Consider the following 24,845-nt stretch of genomic DNA (forward strand, 5'->3'; position numbering starts at 1 on the left):
ATTTGTGTGCCGGCATGGGATTCCACAGGAGTTGCACACCGACCAGGGACGAAATTTTGAGAGCAAATTGCTAAAAGATGTGTGCAGTCTCCTGTCAATTCGGAAAACCAGAACAACGCCTTTAAGACCTCAATCTGACGGGATGGTGGAAAGATTTAACCGAACTCTAATCCAACAACTGGCACTGTTCACCGCCACCCGTCAGGATGACTGGGACGAACATCTCCCTTATTTGCTTATGGCCTACCGAACCAGCCAGCACGGGGCCACCGCATGCAGTCCAGCGTTGCTTATGTATGGGCGGGAGTTACGGGCTCCCGCCGACTTGCTATGCGGTCCCGTGCCAGACACAGTGGTTAACCCGCCGAGGGAGGGGTACGCACGTCACCTAGAGGAAGGCATGGAGCTAGTCCATGCCTTCACCCGCCGCCAACTCCATCTGGCGGGGGAAAAGATGAAGCGCAGGTACGACGACCGGAGCCAGGGGAGTCAATACGCTCCGGGGATGAAGATTTGGTTCTTTAATCCAGGGAGGCGGAAGGGAAGGTGCCCAAAGCTCACCTCCCCCTGGCAAGGCCCAGGAGTCGTCCTGTCGCAAATCTGTGACGTGGTCATTAAGATCAAAATGGGGCCACGAGCCCTCCCTCGGATCGTCCACGCCGACCGGATAAGACCTTACACCGGCGAGCAGGCGCCCCCGTGGATTGCCTCGGCTTTAGATGCCGAGGCGGGACCCAGTACCTCTGAATAAGGGGGGCTTATTAGTGCCAGAGGACTGGGGGATTGAGGAGCAATAGGCCCAGTGGGTAAGGGTGGCATCCCTGCCACCCTTCCCATGGGGGGCAAAGGAGCAATAGTTTATGGGGTGTATGGCAGTGAAAACTAGCCCGGGTGGGTTAGGATATGGTGTGTAGGGATCTAGCGAAGATGACATTAGGTAACGTTAAGTTTAGTTAGTGACTGATACCTGTAGTGGGGACGCAGGTAGATTAGTGTGGATGATAATGACGTGGGAGTGCAATAGTTTAAAGGGACGACTGGGAAGCGCAAGTTTCAGAAGGGAGTAGTTAGATGAGATGATGCTGTGTGAGAATTGAACAGGTGTGATTGCACAGGTGTGCAACTGGACAGGTGTGTGGAACAGTGTATGAGTAGTGAGTGTTGTGGATCAGCGCGAATGCGCTTGGGGAGAGAAGGGTGCAGGTGGCACCAGGTGTGAGAGCACAGGTGTGCAGGTACAGGTGTGTGGAGAGAGTTGGAGTAAGTGGTACGGAGTGGTGTGCATGGTGCGAAGGTGTGAATGGGGGAAGAGTGGACCCCCATCACGGATACCCGGGGCGGGTAGTGTAAGTGTTAGGTAGAGGGTACAGGTAAATTGTGGTTGGATATTGGCATCTGTGGTGCGGGTGACAGAATGGTATTGAGGATGGGTGCATTAGTGTTGTGGAAATGGCTGGGCGTGTAGCCTGTTAGTGCGTGTAGTTGGTTGGGCACTCCACCACTGTGAGGATGTCGGCCAGGTGAGGCCGCAGGTGGGCTCTGGGAGCCGGTAGTTGTGAGTGGGTGCCTGAGGATCCCGGGTGTGGATCGGGCAGCCCAGTGCCAGAGAGGGCACCGAGTGGGGAGAGCGCCAGAGGGCCTTCCCCAGGTAGTTAGGTTAGGGTAAGGAGCAGGTAAGCTCGGAGGCAACTGCAGTGGTGGAGGTGTGCAGGTGGGTAGACCCGCTGGGAGAGGTACACGCCACAGCCCAGAAATTGTGCGAGGGCACCGGGAGATGAATCGGGGGAGTGAGACCCCAAATTGAAAAGCACCACAGTTGGCCAATGGGAATTGGTTTTTAGAACCCATAGTGTAAGAGGGCCAATGGTTTGGCCGGAGAAAGACCCCGGGTAGTGTAAAGTTGTTAAAGTCATTTAGGAAATAGTTAGGATTGATGAACCTGTCGCACCATACGCAGCCACTTACCTGTGGTGATGATGATGACTCCACACCTGTGTTTTCTTTGTTCTGTGTGCAGGAAGTAAGGACTGCTGTTGGATTTGTGAGACGCATCACGACGTGGATGAGACATTGGGGTGATTCCATCTCTCCCTCCTTAGGAGGGACTGATGATGAATTGGTGATGACAAATTATGATGTTGAGTTGGAGATGGCAAATTTTGATGAAAGTTGAAAATGGCAAATTTGATTGGTTAGGAGGGAGAGAAGACGAATTTGGTTTATGGGAGGAACGGGGAAGACAGTAGGGACGTTTGTTGATTTGTAAAGTAGATGTTTATGGGTAGTGTTGTGTTTTGTGGATACAGTAAGGGGTAAGGGAGGGGCCATGTAGGTTACCTGGTGGGGGGGGGGGGGCGTACGGTAGGAACGTACCTGTCTCACCTGGTTCCCATGTGCCCCCAGTGTGCATTACCTTATATTGCATGCACTTTTGCGCCCTTACCACCTTACTCACTTGTCTGCTTCTTTTGTCTCCCACCTCCGAGGATCTGGCTTTGGGGCAGAGAGAGAGGAGAGAGAGGTGCTGGCTACGCAGTTGTGGGCCTGCACTTTCGCTGCTTGCTGCCTGGATCGATACACCATATGGACCGCAATGTATGTGGCCGCCCACCATGGACGGCAGTTCTTTTGCGGCCAAGCACCACCCGTGGATGGACCTATGGGTCAACGTGGCACCTATGCCATACAGGTGAACCACTTTTAGTTGGCCCCCTGACGGCCACAATAAAGAAATGGACGCGGTTGGCGCCTTTCTTTATTTTTGGAAGAAGTACAAAGGCCAAGTGCACCACACGAAGGCAAGACCAGCGGCAGAACATCGGCCGGCTGCGACACCACCGGTGATTTATAGACACTTTATTGGTGCACCGGATGGTGTTGACTGTACATGATGGGGTGGTGCTTTTGGTGCTTGGAAGGGGTGCTCTGCACATTATTAAAGGCCGTAAGGCCACAGAGCACTCGTGGGTTGGTGTATCGATGCTGGCATGCGTGCTCTCTCTATGCATAACATCTGCATGTGTTCCTCCAAAAACAGGTCCTGGATCGTAGTGTAAATATCAGCGTAGTCTTGTGTAAATAATGCTCCCTACCGGCTGTATGTTTAGTTTGAGAATTCTTTCCGCGATTCGGTTATCCTGTGGGTGTGTTTCTGTGAGGAGAAGGGTGCAACGTCGCAGGGGGACATATTTACTCATTTGTGAATATCTGTAAAACTGTCGCACTCAGGGTAGAGTTAATAGTAGAGGGAACTACATCTGAGTGCCACACTAAAGTAGGTAAAAATTTATCGGGTCGGGACGCCCCGAGGGTAGAGAAGGGTGCAATGTTGCGGATATGGGATTTGGCCTCTATCCATATCCGCTTGTAAATATTCCCCTATTTCCCCAATACTCCCCAACTATCCCCAATCCCCCATTCCCTAGTCCCATTGCCTGTAAATAACACTCTGTAGAACCGACCTTCCCCTTTTTCCCCCATTAAATGTCATGCCCAGGTCCACCGCATCTCACGTAGACAACTTTCGGACATCTTGCTAGTTATTCTTAGTCTATGTCAGTTAAGGACTCGTTTCCATTAATTCTGACTCTTCGTTGCACCAGAATGTGATTATATGGCACCAGTAGTGAGTTTAGGACCTTCCCATACCTCCTCCCATCTTCTTCCCCAAACAACAACTACAACAACAACTACAACAACTACAACAACGGCGCGCGGGGAGTGTGCGTCCTCACTCCGGCTCGGTTAGCCGCCATTACCCATGCGCTCCACGGGGTTACCACGAAGGGGCTGGCTGTCAGCTCCTCGTCAAGGGCGGAGCCTGGTAACCCCCCCGCACCCAATAAGAAGGGCGGACCGATTCCATCTGGGGCGGAGCTAACGAGCCGAGGGCGTGTCACTCCCCGCCGGATATACGCAGCGACTTACCGGACGTGACGTCAGATGCGCCCCCAGCTTGAACAGACCAGTCGCGACCTCCGAGCGCTGAGCGACCTCCCCGCATCTATTGGACCGGACCGGGTCGATTTGTCCCTGAGCCAAGAGTGCACCTTGAGCCATCGACCAACCCGCCTTTCCTTGCCATCAATCCCCGTGTGAGTCAGTTTTGTCCTGTTTATCTGTCGTCTGTCGGGGCTATTATAAGAGTGTGTCTAAGTGCCTGCCTTTCTATGCTGTCCCTCTTGTCGTTGTAATCTGACCTTCCGCCCTAATATAACCTCCTCCGGAGGTCTTGAGAACCGTATCCCTGGTGTCGTGTCATTTTAATCCCAGCCGTTGTGTCCTTTTCCTTCATTGATCTAGCGTAGCGCGACTCGGCAACGTTCGAGTATAATCGGGTAACTTGTGCGGACACGGCGGCCATTCCGCTCGGCCCACCATAACATCAAAGTCGTGTCTGTAACAATATATATATATATAAATAAACCTTAGTTACAGGAAATAAGCAACAAAAGCAAACAAACTAGTTCATTGCTTACACCACAGATTACCTGCTTGCGCTGCAATGCACTGGAGTAATGTTCTTGTACTGTGTTAAGTTCGACTTGCTTGTTGTTGAGCTCTGCTTGAGCAACTACCGAATCACCCATGGCCAACTCCAACCGAGCTTCTTGCATTGCCAGGTCAGTCTACAAATGAAAATATGAACTTCCATCACACTGGTTAAACCTAGAATGCCCAACCAGGATCATTTTTGTTTCTCCTCATGATGTCTTCACTGATATGAATACCATTTTTTCTTACGTGTGCACTGTTCTTCCATTTTTGTTTTACGGAGAGACACGCAAATACAGTTGTGGAGTTTTTCATTCATTCATTCATATGCAGTATCTTGCTGCTGGTTGCATCATTTTAGGAGTATGGCTGTGCCACTGATGCCGTGTCTGTTGTAGGTTAGGGCAGGAATTTGGAATTTTGTTAGGGTGCCAGCGCAAAATTGTCTTCATTGTGGAACTAAAGGGCAATATCACCGATAATCCTGACAGGATGGGGTAGGTAGAGGTAGTGCACCTACCTTTGAACTGTCTCGTTAGCATTTGATTTCCAACCCAACTATAAACTATTTCATTGGTGTTTCGCAGGCAGGGGATTATATCACAAAGTGTGCCGTCCGTCAGATTAAGGTTTAGTTGTGTGTTCCAACTGCTAGCATCAGGTGGACTATAAAGACCCCACGGTAGTGTCATTCACAAAGAGTAGCTGAGTTATGCAGTTGCCTACTGAACCTGAAGAACTTCCAAATTGCTGCCCATATCCAAATTTACTAAAATAAATCAAAATCTTCAGAATTCCTAAAATTAGATGTGGCCAGCTGGTTTGTGAAAGACTTGGGTCAAATTTTGCTCTTAGCTGAAATCGCAAGAAAGTGAATTAATTGGATGCCCTCATATAGTAGAAAGGGATTGATTGCATCCCCAATATGATGAGCATACAAGTTTGAAATGCAGCATTCAATTTATATTACGTAAATGGTATTCTTTATACCCTACACTCAAATAAAACATGGAGTGGTATTCAGGTATTTCTCACCTTGAGTGGCAAGACCTCCTTGTTGATACTAAAATAAGTAGCCATTGCTTTGGTCCAGGAGCAAAGACCCGCAACATTGCCGCACACCTTGCGAGCGGTCTCGATGTTGTAGTTTTGCATTGCAAAGTACGGCTGCAACAGGTCCACCACTTCCTCGGTTATAGTATCCTTCGGAAATTGCTGTAATGGAAGTGTATTTGGAAAAGGGAAACACGTTGTGCAAGTATTTTGCATTATTTTGAATCATAATTTCCATTCCACAATGCAGTGATCGATATGGAGTACAAGTCGAATTGGTTAATTTTCCCATTTTTCTTTCCTTCATTCATAGATAAGTCTCTAAAGGCCTCTAAAGTCTCTAAAAAATGGCCTCTAAAGGCGGTTATTCTTTCTTTTTTTTCTCGTCATAGATAAGTCATTTTCGAGTATGAGATGAAGCCAGATCAACTACAGTAGTTAGAAAAATTGCCAGTCAGAACAATAGAAGTGTTAATCCTCCCTGACACACAACGCATCGCAAACTACACTACATCCACATTCATCAATATTAATGAGCTGGTTTGTGCATATTATTTGAACGACATTGTGGATGACCTTTCAGCTGAATTATGAATGTAAATAGTTTATAAACATGTTTGTTATCATATAGAGAGAGGTACAGTATTTTAAAACTATCTAAAACAAGCTACGGAATCAATATCAGCACTGGCTCATAGAGCGCATTACATTTTGTCGCAGTTCACAAATCCTTAATAAACATGAACACCTGACACTTATTGCAATACAAGCACATTTTAATCCATAAAATAGGTTAATCACAGAGCACTCAGTTTAAAATTAATAATCATACATTTTATTACTCAAACCAATAATTAAACCAACTATTTTTAAGGTCAAAAGGTCAAAGGTCAACTCAAGGTTAAACTTCTAAAATGATCAATTTTCATCTAAAAATCAGCAATTTTGATCCCATTGACCCGAGCTTTGATTAAGATCGTAATTTTAATCTTAAAGAAATGGTCAATTTGATGGATCCATGGCAACCTTTTATTTTGCGGAGGGGTGGATTTTGCAAATATCATGCTCTGCATGGCGTCTTAAAGTTTATTTATTTATTTATAAATAAAAAAAAATAACCATAATTGTTTTGTGTACCAATTTTTATAATTGGAATTATTTTTAATCATACATGTATTTCAGAAATGAAATAGCCTGGTGTTGACTTAGCGGTTAGGGTGCCGGCTTGGGATCCTGGGTTTGAATCCCGGTCGATCGCTGAATTAACGCCAGGGTGGTTGACTCAGCCTGTCATCCTTCTGAGGTCGGCAAATTGAGTACCAGTTCACTGTGTGTCGCAAGAGGTGACTAACGGTTGGCGGCATGAAGGGCATCCGGCCATAAAACATTGCTTCAAAAAGGGGACCACGGTGCCCAAAAAAGGCCAACCCCTGTTCTGCGGGGAAAAATGGCCTCTAAAGGTAGTTCCTATACATGTATTTCAGAAAATGATCACACTTTGCAATTTTTTCATTGATGGAATTCAATTTCTTAAACCATAGATACATCAATTCTGGATGTCGAGGGCCAGACTTCTGGGAAAAATATATCGACTTATATGCTGAAAAATACGGGTACGGTATGCAATCATCATTGGAGAAGTGTGAATGGATTTGACCCCTGGTTCATGCCCCAGGGGCACAGGAGTGAAAACGGAAATTAAAAAAAAATCTAATATTAAGTCATTTCTGGTGGAATATTTTTGTTATCTTTCAACTTTGCTTTCGGTGGGAAGCGTGAATATTTGTGATAGCGTGCCATCAACTTCACTCTCGTTAATATTATAAAACTGAGTAAAGTTAAACATCGATTTGCAAGTATATCATTGGAATTTCCAGGAATGAAGTGCTGTATTTTATCTGAGAGCCTGCACAGATACCTGCAGAGAACCCAAGAAACTCCCTGCAGTCATGAGCTTGAGGGACTCTTGCCAGGAAGGAATGATCCAACCCCTTCTCGTGTCGAGAAGTGGTGGATCAAGAGGCCACTGGAAAAGGAGGAGCACACAATCCATGATGTGCATGATGAGATGGGGTGGCCGACTGAGGCATCGTACTGTTGAAATGTCCGTTGGACGAATTGTCTGCCACAAATAAGATGTCGACAAGGCAGAAAACATTTTGTGTTGGCTCTGTTGCTTGCACTTTCCATAATATGTAATTTTTATTTCATTGATGTTTACAGCACAAAGATAGGACTAGCAGAATTGATTTGAGGTATGCACTCTAACTTTGGAGTGGTCTAGCCTGGGTTTTAATCTCGTCCCAATTATAATGGAAGGTAAACATAGTGGAGAATAGCACAATATTAAGCTCGGTAGGACAATACATGGACATAAATTTTTTTTGTAGATGTACCTGGGTGCTTAGAGATTTTGGGTTAACTAAATCAAGGATGTGACCACGTCAATGAAAAGACAATAACGGGCATCACCCTACTTGTAGCACAAGCCAAGTCAGAATTCGGAAAGCCCAGAAATGGTTCTTCATTGTACAGGTCTTTTGAAATGTTCATACAGGACATTTGAAATGACATAATACACCCCAGAATGCTTGGTGCGAATGCGCAGAAGACCCAGGAAACTGCCGTTCTGGGGCAAAATAAAGTATACATCATGTGTCCGGGATAAAATCGTTACTTAAAATGGCTCACGAAGCTCCAAAGGAAGTCAAACATACTTGGAAAAGTACCTGAGAGAAAGGGCTGTGCATCTGCACAATGAAAGACTAGGATAACTTTCTCAGCTTGCCGAACGGGCAGCTGCTCGGAGTACAAACTCCAGACTATGTGATTCAGTGGAAGGCCGGAGTGGACGGGCATGTGCTGCACAAACCCCCGACAGATCGCCACCAGTGAATGTAATGTGATCTGAACACCCATGGAAGGACATGTCTGAGGCTTATGAATGTACAGGGTAAGTTTAAATTGATGATATTTACTATTAATCATGTTGGGAGGGGTGGGGAGGAGCTAAGGGAGCCGTGATGGCTGCTATAAATATATAATTTGTTTGGTTCTGGGGTCACAAAACAAATTACAATAATTTTTTGCATCTATTGCTAAAATGAGAAGCATCTGCCCATGTGTGTGTGTGTATGTGTGTTATATCCATAGCCGGTGCTAGCTTGTACTAAAAGAAAATGGTATGAACCCGAAACATCTCGTCCACAGATATTTGTCGTGTTTCCTCTATTTTTGCGAGTCCGATTTGCATTCAGGAACAGAACTTTTTTTTAGTTATTACTATTCTTTTTTGTATACAAGATTTAGGCTCGTGTAAGAGTTAACATAAAAAAAACATAAACGGACACATAAAACATATAATAAAGGGAGCGGTAGACAAGATGTGGAGAGAGAGGGAAGCACACAAGCACATCAACAGTAGAGAACAGGGACATCGGGAGATCTGTGGAAGGGAGAGGGCTTTGGGGTGGGGTGGGGGGCACACAGTATAAAACAAATTTACACCACTAGGAATTTCAGGAATGAAGTTGGGGATTGAAAGAGGTGGATTTGGGGTTTATTAACAGGGGTAGAAAAGATCAAGGTTTTGGATGGGGAAAGATAAGAGATTGTGGTGAACAGCTGTTTTAAAGACCTGGAGGAAGGAGTGGGATTTAAGAGAGTGAGGGAGTTTGTTTCAGATGTGGGAAAAAAGAGCAATGAAAGAGTGAAGGTGAGCAGAGAGTCTTGATTTTGGCAGTTTCCCCAGAAGAGGGTTGCTGGCAGATCTTGTGCGTCCTGAAGGAATATTTGGGGGACAGAGCAGAGACAGAGCTGGGGGAGACATCCTGTCGGGGAGGAGGAGGAGGGAGGAGTCGGTAGGGGAGGAGTCCGGGGAGGAGTCGGTAGAAGACAGAAAGACCACCAACCTGTCTGTGGTGAGCGAGTGAAAGGCCTTCAGAATCAGCTTCATCACGGTAGATACCAATGATTCTGAAAGCTTTGGATTCAACAGCGTGAAGCTGAGCTAGGTGTGAGGCAGGAGCGCCAGCACAGAGGGGAGAACAGTACTCCATCAAGCTGCGGATGAAAGCCTTGTATGTGGTGAGGAGCTCAGGTGTGCCAAGGAAGGACTTCGCACGACGGAGGATGCCCAGTCGGCGACTGGCTTTGGAGGCTAGCTTGGAAATGTGGTTTTCCCAGGAAAGATCATGGCAGATCGTGAGACCCAAAAGCTTGTGTGACAGAACTTCTTTGAGAGGATTGTTGAGAAAGTAGATGGGAGGGTTATCCAGATGATCTTTTTGGGGAGACATAGTGAGAGTGTGAGATTTGTCAGGATTGAAAGACATGTTCCACTTGTTTGACCAGTTTGTGATTTTGTCCAGGTCTGACCAGTTTGTGACCTACTTGACTAGTTTGACCAGTTTGTGATTTCTGCTGATCTGAGGGTTGAGATATGGAGTGGCAGAGAGTGGAGTCATCAGCAAAGAGGATTTTCCAGAGAGTCGGATAAATCACTGATGAAGAGCAAAATAAGCACAGGGCCCAGAACACTACCTTGGGGAACTCCAGCCTGAACAGGAAGAGGGAGATGAGAGAATTACATTCAGGGCCACACGATGACTGTGACCGGTGAGGAAGTCGGCAAGCCATGCGTGGATACCATAGGAGGAGAGTTTGGTGAGCAGGGCGGGGTACCAGACCGTATCGAACGCACGAGATATGTCAAGGGAAACAGCTCTAATTTCCTGTTTGGCATTGAGGACCTCCATCCATTGTTGAGACAGCAGAAGCAGCATATCCAGAGTAGAGTGACCTGGTCTGAATCCAAATTGATGATCTCATATCAAGCCATTGGAGAAGAGGAAGGATTTAATATCAGAAGCAATGATGGATTCCATGACCTTGCTGATTGCTCTATGATTGCAAGGATCTGTTTTTGCACATTTTTTGTGTAAAGCGGTAATGTTGGCTGATTTCCAAGCAGATGGCAGATGACCTTGATCAAACGAGAGGGTGAAGAGAATTGAGAGAGGGTGTGATAGAGCGGCAGAGCAGGATTTTAGGATCCGTGGGCTGATGCTGTCTGATCCAGTTGCAGAATGAGAGTCGAGGTTTGACAGAAACTTCTCCACCTTGTCAGGAGAGAAGGACACAGAGTCCTAGAGCAGCTGGGTTTAACTGGGTAAGGTGGGTACAGAGAGAAATGGGTTTGGGACACAAGATTTTGAGGAACAATAATGGTTAACTATCCTGAAATTGCCTCTCTTTCATATAAATGCTGAAAATTATGTTTAGAAGTCGATTTGAATTATCGTTTCATTTTAGCAATGGCAGGTTAAAAGTGCCCGGCAAGCATAACTGAGTAACTGAAAATGCTTACACAGCGCATGCACAAAAGGCTTCATTTAGCATTCATACGGCATTTTGAAAGTCCGGTATTGTTCTATAAACATCAAAATAAATATTCAAAAAAAATCAACAAATGTTCAAATTCCATCAATCAATGCACTTTCCCTTGATGTTGTGTTGGGTGTTCACAAGGGGAAATAATATTTAACCATTAATACCTGCAAGAAACAAGTCAACAAAGCAAAGGAGAACGCAGTGCTGGAATGTGTCCAAACAAGCAAACCTTAGAAAAAAGGATCTCACCATCAGTGCTGCTTTGGCCATTTCTATAGCAGGTTTGGCAGTCACAAGCTTCTCTTCAGCAAACCCCTTGTCATTAGAAATGTTTCGCACAATGGCCTCGGCCTTCTCTTTCACTTTCTGTACCTCGAACTTGACCTGTTCTGCTGCCTGTGCCTTGACTGTCACTTCTTTCAACACCTGAACAAAACAAGAATGTCAGGTATATATGTATATGTATGTGTATGTATGTATATATATATATATATATATATATATATATATATATATTGTTACAGATCTGGGTGACGGCGCTCCCCTTACCGAGGGGGGTTTAATCCCCTCGTCTTTTTAAGCTGGCCGTCTGACCGGTCCTGGTACTTGTAACGCTCTATTGCGGGGTGGGATTTATCAGGATTATTGGTCCAGGTATTAGCCCGAATACCTTTATCAATCCCTCCGCAAAACAGGGAGACAAGTACCGCTCGAATCCCGGACAAGATGGTATTCGCCGAGCAGTTTAGCAATCCGGAATCCGAGCCGTTAGCAATTGACTAAACCCGATTGCGAAGCGGTTCGGCCAAAATCGTGCCACAGGTACTCAATTGGAAGAAATCACGAAAGCGATTGGATGAGAAAGAAACGAAAGTAAGGAGGAACAGGTATTTATTAAATATTATTTACAAAACCAAAGAAACCAAAGGAGAGGAAAAGAAACAAAAGTAATTTACAGAAGAGAGGACACAGTGCAATCCTTATACAAGCTTACTTATTCCCACAGGACAACACAAACAGACTCACACGAATAGGGAATTGCAGGCAGGAATTGAATGGAGGGAAGAGAAGGTTCAGGTGGGACAACCGGGCTGGAAGGTTTTGCGGGTCACAGCAAGCAGGTCCGCTCCGGGCTGGAAGCGAGGAGCCGGCAGCTCCACGTATTCGGCTTTACACCGGCAGCTCCACGTAGCTCGTCTCTCTTGCCTTCTCCCCGTCTGCTTTCTCATGCGTCTCTGCCTCATGCGTCCTCTCTTCCTCGTACCTCAAGCTCCCTCCTCTCTCTCGTACCTCTCGGTGGGGGCCTCGCCCCAAGGGTTTTATAACCCCGCCCTTGGAACCCTCGCGAACCTGCCAGATCTTTCTGTCCACGCCCTTCCAAGCCAAACCCACTGAGCCCTGGTTGGTTAAGGGCTCTGACTCCACCTGCGATGACGAGGGCTCTCTGGCTCCACCCTTGACGATGAGGTGGGGCCACACCCGACTTCTCCGAGATGACCTCGTGGGCAATGGAGTTTTGCAGATGGTGTGAACAACCCCAAGCAATAGCGGTGAACGCCGCCGTACTGGCGCTTTTAGGAGGCCACGGCGATATTGTAAGGGATCCTATCTTATTTGATTGATGCAACGCAGAGTCAACTATTGGCAACATGGCCTTACCTGAAACACATAATAATGATATAACTACGAAAGGGCCTATGATTTGCTACGTGTTGCAATGTGGACTAACTAAGGTGCAATTATTTCAATTAACAGCCAATTAAGGGAAAATGTACACAGGGGTTATTTATAAGGGATTTTACTACTAAATTTACAAAGTGAAGGTTCTAAAAACCGCAGCACAGCACCCTCATTCCTCACGGCACGTCTCGGCCGACAAAACTTTAACTTAGTGTGACACGCAGGTGTAATACCCTCTACTATTAACCTGACCCTGAGTGCGACAGTTTTAAAACACAATTAAATATGTCCCGCTACTATGTTGCATACTACCTAACAGATTCACGCCCACAATTAACCGAATTGCGGAATTATTTTCAAACTAAACATTGATGGTGGGGAGCATTATTTACAAGTGACATTATTTTGACTATTTACAAAACTGCAACCCAGGACCTGTCATTTTTCTTTGGGAAACAAAAAGAAAAAGAACCCTGTGGGAGGGAGGAGAGAGCATGCACTGCATCGATACACCACCTCACATGCCCAGGGATGCCGAATTTTAGTGCAATGCATCCCCGAGCATGCAAGCACCAAAGCCCAATCATAAGCACCAATAAAACAACTGATGGTCTTCATGTTCCTTGCTGCTCCCTCTGCTGGCCGTTGTCTCTTCCAGATGTTCTCTCTTGATGTTCTCTTTCTTGGTGGCTTGCTGCCTATTTGCACAATAATAAATAAATAAAAAAGCACAAAACGTGTCCATTTTATTTATGGCCCACAGGGGCCAACTATGGGTGGTCCACCTGAAGGGCAAAAGGGGGCCACCTCTCCATGGTTCGCAAGCAAGATTTTCCTGGGCCATCGTGGCCGGTCCCAGCAGAGGGGCCATGCCACAAACGTGTGGTCCATAAGTGGTGCTCGGCCACAGAACCGTGGTTCATAAGGTGGTGCATGGCCGCAAGACATGCGGTCCATAAGTGGTCCATCGATCCAGGCAGCTGGCAGCGGGGGCTCGGGCACACAAATGCGGCTCCCGCACGCTCTCCCTCAGTGCCCAGAGAGCATGGTCCATAGGTGGGGAAGGAAGACAAAACAGAGTCAGCGAGGGCAAGGGCACAAGGGTACACATCAACAAAGGCAATGCAGAGTGAGGCGCGTCTGGAGAGCAAGCGGAGAAAGCTCATCGCTAACGTATGCCACCCCACCTGTCACCTACTCTACCCTTGCCCCTTACCCCGTATTTACAAAACAATTTACAAATTCGTCACTACGTCCTGTCTTCCCATATCTCCCCTAATACCAAATTTGTTACCAATCCCTCTAACCAAATTTGTCATCGATTCAAATTCCTCATCAATTCCTCATAAGGAGGAAGAGATGGAACAACCAGCACAATGTCTCACCCACGTCATGATGCGTCTCACATTTCCAAAACACCTGCAACAAAAAATCAAAACAACCATGGCATGGTGTGGAGTTACGTCATCACCTCAGGTGAGTGGGTGTAGATGGTGCGAGGAGATTCGTAATCCTAACTACTTCCTAAATGACATTAACACACTTTACACTACCCAGGGTCTTTTCCTGCAAAACCATTGGCCATCTTACACTATGCGGTTCGAAAAACCGAACTCCCATTGCACATACTGTGGCGCTCTCCAATTTGGGGTCTGACTCCCCCGATTCAACTCCCTGTGCCTTTGCACAATTTCGGGGCTGAGTCGTGTGGCTCCCCTAACAGGTCTACCTACCTGTGCGCCTCCGACACGGAAGTTGCCACCCGAGCTTACCTGCTCCTCACTAACCTACCTGGGGAAGGCCCTCCCTGGCGCTTACCCCCTCGGTGCCCTCTCTGGCACTGGGCTACCCGGGTCCTTCCTCTAGATCCTCGGGCCCCATTGAACTCTAACTGGCTGCCAGAGCCTACCTGCAGCCTCACCTGGCCGACCGACTACCAGTGACGGAGCGCTCAACCAACCATACCTCTAACAGGCCACACGCCCAGCCATTTCACTCCACTAATGCACCCATCCAAACACCATTTCTTCCACACGCACCACAGATGCCAATATCCACCACAATTTACCTATACCCTCTACCTAACTCTTAAACTACCCTCCCCGGGTATTCGTGATGGGGGTCCATCCTCCCCATCCACTCCCTTCGCACCAACCACTCCACTCCACGTTTTCCACCATACTCACTCCACACCATCCATTCCATACTCCATGTATCCCAGACCATTCATTTCATCCAACCATTCTCTGCACACCTGTGCTTCACTTGCACACCTGTGCTCACACACACCTGGTGGCTCTTGCACCCTCCTTTCCTCCCAGGCTTCTTCATTCACTCAATACAATGCACAATCACAATTATTCACTCATACACTGCTCCATACACTTTCACGCTCAATACAACTCACAATCACCTCACACTTTTCACAATACGCTGCTCCATACACTTTCAACTCTCCAAACCATTGCCTCAGGCACCCAGATTTTCCCACGCTCACACACACATCTCCCCCGAGCATTTCCCCTCAATTCCTCATTTCATCATGCTCATCAGCAAACACAACTGCATCATCTAAACTACCTGGTGCCCTTCTAAAACTCGCGCTTCCCAGCCGCCCCTTATATTATTGCGCTCCCTCGTCGTTATAATCCACATAATCTATTCTACGTCCCCTCTACAGGTACAATGTCGCTACTTAATTCTCATGTCACCTATGGTCATTGCTCTAGATCCCTAATCATTATCCAAACCCTCCCTCGGCGAGCTTACACTGCCAAACCCCATAACTGGTGCTCATGTGCCCGGGTGGCGCGAGGGATGGTGGATTTGCCATCCCTCTACATCGGACATCTCTCACTATCAATTTTTCCATCAAATTCCAATTCTGCCCATCAAATTTGCCAATCATCTGCCAATCAAATTTACCAATCATGCCAATCACCAATTTCCTACTCCTACCAAATGTCCACTAAACTTGAGCCTCGGTGCGTCATTACATCATTATCAAAGCCCGGCTTCGCAAAGCCGAGCAATGAACGCGGGTGATTTGTTTCCTGCAGTTGGATCCGTCCGGCACTCGGTTCAGGGGAGGGGGTTTGCTCGGGCCGAGATCCCACGGTCCACCTCGGCGCGGAGCCTTTCGGTCTCCCGCCCGATGGCCCAATCTCGCCCGGCCGGAACACCGCAACCACAAGGGGTCGCCGTCCCGACCCTTCCTACCTTCCCTCGCACCGGGCCGCCCGCTCCGCTTAGCAGGGCGCGGACGCGACCATGCAGGGCGAGGCCCGGCCCGGGTCATGCATGGCGGTTCTTTTGAAACCGCCGTGATTACGACCCCCGCCGGTTCCCGCAGTACCCAAAGCCCGGCACGGACCGAGGGCTCGCGTCGGCTAAACATCGGTCGAACCGCTGCTCCGTTTAGCGTCGATGCTCCCCGGACATACTCACACCACTCGTTCCTTTTCCTCCTCACACATCCAGGTGTCTCCATACACTCCGCCATTGCACCTTCTCTTACACACCACCCAGGTACACTCATTCCGCTCACAGACTTCGTTACACACCTGACCACCGCACACCTTGGCACACACTCGTCGTTCGCACACTTCATCAACACACCTCCTCACGCCCACTCCTTGGTCACATCCTCGGTGACAACCATGGGTGTGCACTCTTCTGCACACCCAATCACGCGCTTCAATGTGCCCTCTCGCACCCGCGCCACCACCAACTCAGGTGTACATTCCCACACGCACCCAACCATTCCAGGTGTGCATTCTTCCATTCCAGGTGTGCATTCTTTCTCACTAATACCCCTCGCATTCCCAATAATCGGACCTCCTTGCACACATCCTATTTCCACACACTCTACACCTGTCGCACACCTCACCAGCGGCCTCTCACGAACGCCCGGGTCTAAACCAACACCCAAGCTCACTGAATCTCCCCTCACACCATATACATTTCCGAGCATATCGCCACTCACCTCGGCACCTCTTCTCTTCCGCTCCTCCTCCGCCACCTGCAAACTCTTTATTTGGTCAGTAAGCACATCATCACGCTGTGAGCACAAACCTTGCACCAATTCCATCACCTCCTCCTTTATCTCCTTTTTAGTCTCCCTCTGTCTCTTCTTAATTTCACTTACCCCCTCTTCCACTTCCTCTAATTTTTGTCTCACCTCCTTTATTTCCCGGTGCGCCCCTTCAATTTCTCCCTCTAAGGCCACCTTGGTCGTTTATATGTGCGTTCTGACTTCCCGTTCCTTCGTCTCCATTGTCTCTGTCACCTCGTCCAACCTCTTTGTCAACCCCTCGTGTACCATCTGACATTCTTTCTTCGTCGCTATAAGCTCTTTCTTTATTTCCTTATGGGTCGCTTTCAACCCCCCAATTACCGCCGTGTTCTTTTCCACCTGCTCCCCCAACTCCTTTTGTCCCACTGTCAGCTGCTCTACTCCCCGCGTCAGGTCTTCTATGCCCCCCTGTAACCTAGCCGTACTGTTCCTCACCTCTTTCTCCATGCGCTCCTCACCCCGCTTTACCTCCTCGCGTACCCCCGCGACCTCCTCGCTCACTCCGCGCCTTATATCCTCCTCCATCTCTCCCATCTCTTTGGTAGATGCCGCCCTCATCTGCTCCAAATCCCCCTTGTGGGTGTCCAATTTGGTTTCCAACCCGATTTTTACCTCCTCTATCTGATCCCCCATTTGTTTAATTTCCCGGGCGGATTGCTCCCCTATTTCCCTCAATTTGCCTTCCATCTTGTCTTCTAGCCCCGTTAACCCATTCTTCACCCCTTTTATCCCGTTGTCTAACCCCTCAAATTTGTCTAAACCCTCAAATTTGGCTTCTAGCCCCCCAATTTGGCTTTCTAATGGCTCCCCCATTCTATCTTCCAAATTACTCAACCCGTCTCTCAATCCCCCAATTTGGTTTTCTAGGCCCCAAATTTGGCTTCCCAATGACTCATTATCGGCCCTCATTTCTGCCCTTGATTTGTCCCTCATTTCTCCCATATCCTTCCTCAATCCCACAAGTTGGTTTCCCATTTCCATTTGGATGACTGCCTGTAGCTGCGCCATGAGGCCCTGCATGTCAAAGCCCGCTAGTAGAGCGGGCTCGGCTTCCGTGGCCACGTGCGAGGCGCCATTTTGTGCGCCTCTAACCTCGTGCGAGGCGCCGCCATCTTGTGCGCCTGCAACCCCCTCTACCACATCCTCATTGCTCTCCTCCTCCCTGGGGTCCTGGGTTGCCTCTAACCCCTCATTCTCCCCGACCAGTACCCGATCACCATGATCATCCATGGCACGACTTTAATTTAGGTGTTAATAAAAATTTCGGCTGCTCCAAATTTTTACCAAATTTTTAGATGTTCTTAAAAATTTGGTTCGGGTCCAAATCCCAACTCCTCGACACCAATTGTTATGGATCCGGGCGACGGCACTCCCCTTACCGAGGGGGGTTTAATCCCCTCGTCTTTTTAAGCTGGCCGTCCGACCGGTCCTGGTACTTGTAACGCTCTTTTGCGGGGTGGGATTGATCAGGGTTATTGGTCCAGGTATTAGCCCGAATACCTTTATCAATCCCTCCGCAAAACAGGGAGACAAGTACCGCTCGAATCCCGGACAAGATGGTATTCGCCGAGCGGTTTAGCAATCCGGAATCCGAGCCGTTAGCAATTGACTAAACCCGATTGCGAAGCAGTTCGGCCAAAATCGTGCCACAGGTACTCAATTGGAAGAAATCATGAAAGCGATCGGACGAGAAAGAAACGAAAGTAAGGAGGAACACGTATTTATTAACTATTATTTACAAAACCAAAGAAACCAAAGGAGCGGAAAAGAAACGAAAGTAATTTACAGAAGAGAAGACACAGTGCAATCCTTATACAAGCTTACTTATTCCCACAGGACAACACAAACAGACTCACACGAATAGGGAATTGCAGGCAGGAATTGAATGGAGGCAAGAGAAGGTTCAGGTGGGACAACCGGGCTGGAAGGTTTTGCGGGTCACAGCAAGCAGGTCCGCTCCGGGCTGGAAGCGAGGAGCCGGCAGCTCCACGTATTCGGCTTTACACCGGCAGCTCCACGTAGCTCGTCTCTCTTGCCTTCTCCCCGTCTGCTTTCTCATGCGTCTCTGCCTCATGCGTCCTCTCTCTCGTCCTCGTACCTCAAGCTCTCTCCTCTCTCTCGTACCTCTCGGTGGGGGCCTCACCCCAAGGGTTTTATAACCCCGCACTTGGAACCCTCGCGAACCTGCCAGATCTTTCTATCCACGCCCTTCCAAGCCAAACCCACCGCGCCCTGGTTGGTTAAGGGCTCTGACTCCACCTTCGATGACGAGGGCTCTCTGGCTCCACCCTTGACGACGAGGTGGGGCCACGCCCTTCTTCTCCGAGATGACCTCGTGGGCAATGGAGTTTTGCAGATGGTTTGAACAACCCCAAGCAATAGCAGCGAACGCCGCCGTACTGGCACTTTTCGGAGGCCACGGCGATATTGTAAGGGATCCTATCTTATTTGATTGATGCAACGCAGATTCAACTATTGGCAACATGGCCTTACGTGAAACACATAATAATGATATAACTACGAAAGGGCCTATGATTTGCTACGTGTTGCAATGTGGACTAACTCAGGTGCAATTATTTCAATTAACAGCCAATTAAGGGAAAATGTACACAGGGGTTATTTATAAGGGATTTTACTACTAAATTTACAAAGTGAAGGTTCTAAAAACCGCAACAATATATATATATATATATATATATATATATATATATATTATATATATATATATATATATATATATATATATATATATATATATATATAAAATATATAATATATATATATATATATATATATATATATATATATATATATATATATATATATATATATATATATATATATATACTATATATATATATATATATATATATATATATATATATATATATATATATATACATACATATATACATATACATACATACACACACAGGCTGTTTGTTCCTTGCGGATTATGTGGTTTCTACTGGGTGAGACACAATCCGTGGCTGGTGCTCACCATTAAAGCCAGGAGGTGCCTTGATTCTATATAGGTGCATAACTGCATATATATATATATTGTTACAGATCGCAGTGTAGATGTTATGATGACCGAGCGGTGGTGTATTACCGCGACCTAACAGGATCCCCGACTCACCCGATTCCACCCAAACGTTGGCCGGATCGCACCGCAGCTGCTCAATGAGGGGAAAAGACTAAAACGACGAATGCAAAGAGGAAAACGAAGGCAAGGAAAGGTTTGGAAATACTACTAAATTTATTGACTATTTATACACATAAGCAAAAAGGAGCAATCAAGTTTATTTACAACACATAAGACGCAGGTGACACAGTGCAAATACTAGCTTATCTACAGACTTAACTTATTCCCAGGACAGAACAAACAGAACAAACTCACGTCCACAAGAAGGGTGGAAAGGCAGGAGGTGGATGGCTGGAGGGAGAGGGAGGTCCAAGGGGGTCCCGCAGCACAACCGGCGCGTTTAGCAGCCGCCGTTCAGGCCAGGCCCCACGCTGCTGTTTTGGCTGCTGTGTACGTCGCGTGCTTTGCCAGGCCTTGTCCGACTCGTCTGGTCCAAACCCTCCACTCTTTCTTGGTTCACTCACTCCTCACCACCGACTCCTCACCGCAACCAACGCAACCACTGACCGCCACCACCGACTCCTCACCGCAACCAACTGACCACCGACTCCACTGACTGACTCTTCACGACTCTCTCTCTTTGTGACCAACTCTCTCTGGCAACCGACTCTTTGTGACCAACTCTTTGTGACCAACTCACTTGCTTCCTGCGTGCGCGCCTTTATAACGCCTCCGGCAATTAAGCCGCCGGCCTTTTTGGACACGCCCATCGGGGTGCTCACCTCGGCCCTGGTTGGTCGCGCGACCCTCGGGCTCCGCCCTTGATGACGACGGGCGGGCACGCCCCTCTTCCCCTCTATGACGAGGTGGAGACACGCCTTTCTTCTCCGACTCGAGCACATGGTCAATGGTGGTTTTTGGAGGGGAGGTAATTCAGCAATCGAGGCTCGGCAATGACGAGAGGGGATGTAATATTGTCAATCGAGGCTCGGCAATGACGAAAGGGGATGTGAAGGAAATGGGGATTTTGGGGATGGGAATGAAAGGGGATCTATTCTCTTTCACTGGTGCAATGGAGTACTTCACTTAATGGGAGACACAGCCTTACCCTAAAACACAGAATAAGAGATAACTATCAACAGGGGTATTCTATTATTTGGCTGATGTGTATGCTTGTGGACTAATTATGGGATGCCCTTTCACCTTTACACAGCTCCGGAGGTAGGGGGGCGCAGAATAACCAATAATAATAATAGTACAGCACACAATCAAAAAATATACAGTCCTCATCTCCACAACACTGCACCCTCCTCCTCTTAGGCACGACCCGGGCCTACAACTTTTATTTTTAGTGTGACACGTAGGTGTAGTTCCCTCTACTTTTAACCTGACCCTGAGTGCGACAGTTTTAAAACATAAATAAATGTGTCCCGCTGCTCCATTGCACCCTGCCTAACAGACTTACGCCCACAGTTAACCGAATTGCGGAATGGTCTTCAAACTACACACTGACGGTGGGAAGCATTATTTACACTTGACGCTACTTTTATTTACAAGACTAACCCAGGACCTGTAATTGTTCTTTCTGGGGGGAGACAGTCTGCTCTGCATCGACGCACCATGAACGCACCCAAAAACGCACCAATACAAGCACCCAAGCACCAATCGGTGCAGTCACCACTGTTCATCAATAAAATAAAACCAACAAACCCAAACCCTGCAGGTGTCTCTTGCTCTTCGGCTCCCTCTGCTGGTGATTATTATTTGTTCTTCCAGATGTTGTCATTCTTTTGCTTTGCTTACTGGCGGCCTATTTGTATTAAAACTTGCACCCAATGTGTCCTTTTTATTTATTTTATTTATGGCCCACAGGGCCGACTAGTGTGGTTCACCTGTGGGGCATCGGTGCCCTGTGGCCAAGGTCCGCCAGCAAGATTTCGGGCCCTCATGGCCGGTTCCAGCAGAGGGGCCATGCCCCAACCCATGTGGTCCATAATGTGGTGCATCGATGCAGACAGCTGGTTCTGGGAATCTCGGGCGCACAATGGCCGACCCACGCACGCTCCCCTCGGCACCCAGTGGCGCACAGGTCATGTGGGAGACAAAAGGGGAAAGACAATTGAGCGAGGGTTAAGGTCACAAGGGTACACATCAATAAGGCAATGCAAGGCGAAATGCGTACGGAGGGCGAAGTGAGAAAGCTCGTCCCTACCGTACGTCACCCCCCTGTCACCTACCCTACCCTTGCCCTTACCCCATATGTACAAAAATTTACACATTTACAAATTCGTCACTACTGTCACGTCTTCCCCATATTTCCCCTATACCAAATTCGTCTCCACAATCCCTCTACTTCAAAATTTGCCATCACCAAATTCATCATCAATCCTCATAAGGAGGCAGAGATGGAATTACGCACAATTTCACACCCATGTCATGATGCGTCTCACAATCCAAACATTTGCACAGTAAAAATAATTAAACATGGCATGGTGCGGAGTACCTGTCACCTCAGGTGAGTGGATGCAGATGGTGCGAGGAGACTTCATCCTAACTACTTTCTAAATGACATTAACACACTTTACACTACCCGGGGTCTCTCCCTGCCAATCCATTGGCCAACTTACACTATGGGTTCTAAAAACCAATTCCCATTGACCAAACTGTGGTGCTTCTCAATTTGGGGTCTCACTCCCCCGATTCATCTCCCGGTGCTCTCGCACAATTTCTGGGCTGCGACGTGTAGCTCTCCCAGCAGGTCTACCCACCTGCACACCTCCACCACTGTAGTTGCCACCCGAGCTTACCTAGCTCCTCACCCTAACCTAACTAACTGGGGAAGGCCCTCTCCTGGCTCTGTCACCCCTTGGTGCCCTCTGGCACTGGGCTACCCGGGTCCGTCCTCCGGATCCTCGGGCCCCATCCACAACTACCGGCTCCCAGAGCCCACCTGCGGCCTCACCTGGCCGACATCCTCACAGTGGTGGAGCGCCCAACCAACTACACACACTAACAGGCTACACGCCCAGCCATTTCCACAACACTAATGCACCCATCCAAAGACCATTCTTTCACCCGCACCACAGATGCCAATATCCAACCACAATTTACCTATACCCTCTACCTAACACTTACACTACCCGCCCCGGGTATCCGTGATGGGGGTCCACTCTTCCCCCATTCACACCTTCGCACCATCCACTCCACTCCACAATTTCCACCATACTCACTCCACGACCATCCATTCCAATACTCCATACCATTTATTCCATACACCTGTCCTCCATTCACCTGTCGTTGCACACCTGTGCAATCATACCTGGTGCCACCTGCACCCTCCTCCTCTTCCTGGACCAGTTGGTCACCACAACACACATCACCATCACTCGCTCATACACTGCTCCACACACCTGTTCAGTTGCACACCTGTGCAATCACACCTGTTCAATTCTCAAACACACGGCATCATCTCAGCTAACTACTCCCCTCTGAAACTTGCGCTTCCCAGTCGTCCCTTTAAACTATTGCGCTCCCACGTCATTATCATCCACACTAAACTACCTGCGTCCCCACTACAGGTATCAGTCACTAACTAATCTTAACGTCACCTAATGTCATCTTCGCTAGATCCCTAACAATATAACCTAACCCACCCGGGCTAGTTTTCACTGCCATCAACCCCATAAACTATAGCGCATTTGCCCCACCTTGTGAGGGATGGTGGATTGGCCATCCCATCACATGGGGCATCTCTTACTATAAATTTTGTTCGTCCAAATTCCAACCAATTCAAAAATTTTCCATTTACTGCCAATTCTACCCACTATTATAAATTTCGTATCAAAACCACTATCACTATTATCATCATCAGTCCACTATATCCTAGCCTCGGTGCGTCGTGACATCATTAAACTCGGTTCGTAAAGCCGAGCAATGAATTCGGGTGGTTTGGTCGCCTGCAGGTTGAATCCGTCCGGCTTTCGGTTCAAGGGAGGTGGTTTGGTTGGACCGAGGCTCCACGCACCATCTTGGCGCGGCACCTTGCGGTCCCGGGCCCGATGGCTCAATCTCCCCCGGTCAGAACCCCGTCCCCACGAGGGGGCACCGTTCCGCTTCCTCCCACTCGCCCTCGAACCAGACCGGTCGCCTGGCCCGACAAGGCCCGGACTCGACCGTGCGGGGCGGGGCCAAGCCCGAATCGGCAACGACGCTTCGAAGAGAAGCGACGCAGCTTCGATCCGCGCCGGGCCCTGCATCCAACAAAGGGCTCCTCGCACCGAGTGCTCGCATCGGCTATCCGTCGCTCTAACCACTAACCCGGTTACCGTCGATGCTTTACTTGCATGCTTACAAGCATACGCTACCCCTTTCACCCTCACAAAACCTGGCGTTCCAACGCCGTCCGTACATTCCACCAACGCTCTCCCTGTTACACACCACACCTCTCACGCACACTCTTGCGCACACTTTGGCCCACACCTCTCCTCCGTTACGTCCTCTGTAACACTCACCATGGGCGTGCACTCTTGCATCCACCCACTAACGCGCTCACATGGGCTCTCCCACACCCGCGCCACCACCAATTCAGGTGTGCTTTCTCGCACACGTCCCACCACCACCTTACTCTCCGTGTCACACTTCGTACACCCCGACGTGCATTCTCGCTCGCACTCGGTTTCACACTCGCGCTCCGATGTGCCCTCTCGCACCTGCGCCATCACCAACTCACTATTCGTGTCACACTCCGTACACCCCGACGTGCATTCTCGCTCGCACTCGGTTTCACTCCCACACTTTATAACACACCCACTCGCCGACGCACACTTTTTCCTCCCACGCGTGCCATTTCCACTCACACGGGACCCTTCACCAACGCCCGGATGCTTCCTCGATCCCAAGCGCGCGAAAATTCTTTTGTCGCTAAACATCCTCTTACAAAATCTACCCGCACAATATACAGCACGTCTCACCTTCGGGGTTCTTCTTCCTCCCTGCACCAAAACCTGCAAACTTCCATTTGGATTAGCGAGTACAGCATCAGGATGTGCATTTAGACTTTGAGCAATT

The 24,845-nt window shown here is 48.3% G+C and overlaps 1 protein-coding gene across 1 annotated transcript in view; it reads right to left on the reverse strand.

Moving 5' to 3' along the window:
- The window catches only part of DNAH5 (dynein axonemal heavy chain 5), a 335,447-nt gene that overhangs the window by 64,194 nt on the left and 246,408 nt on the right, over positions 1 to 24,845 (reverse strand). The window contains exons 61-64 of the mRNA XM_078785114.1: positions 11,188 to 11,364; positions 7,466 to 7,669; positions 5,530 to 5,709; positions 4,491 to 4,628 (exon numbers count right to left, since the gene is read on the reverse strand). Coding sequence (XP_078641240.1) covers positions 4,491 to 4,628; positions 5,530 to 5,709; positions 7,466 to 7,669; positions 11,188 to 11,364 — 699 coding nt within the window. The remainder of the gene's footprint in view (positions 1 to 4,490; positions 4,629 to 5,529; positions 5,710 to 7,465; positions 7,670 to 11,187; positions 11,365 to 24,845) is intronic.

The sequence above is a fragment of the Myxine glutinosa genome, chromosome 9 (assembly GCF_964187855.1).
Source record: "Myxine glutinosa chromosome 9, kmMyxGlut1.1, whole genome shotgun sequence".
Classification (NCBI taxonomy): Eukaryota; Metazoa; Chordata; class Myxini; order Myxiniformes; family Myxinidae; genus Myxine; species Myxine glutinosa.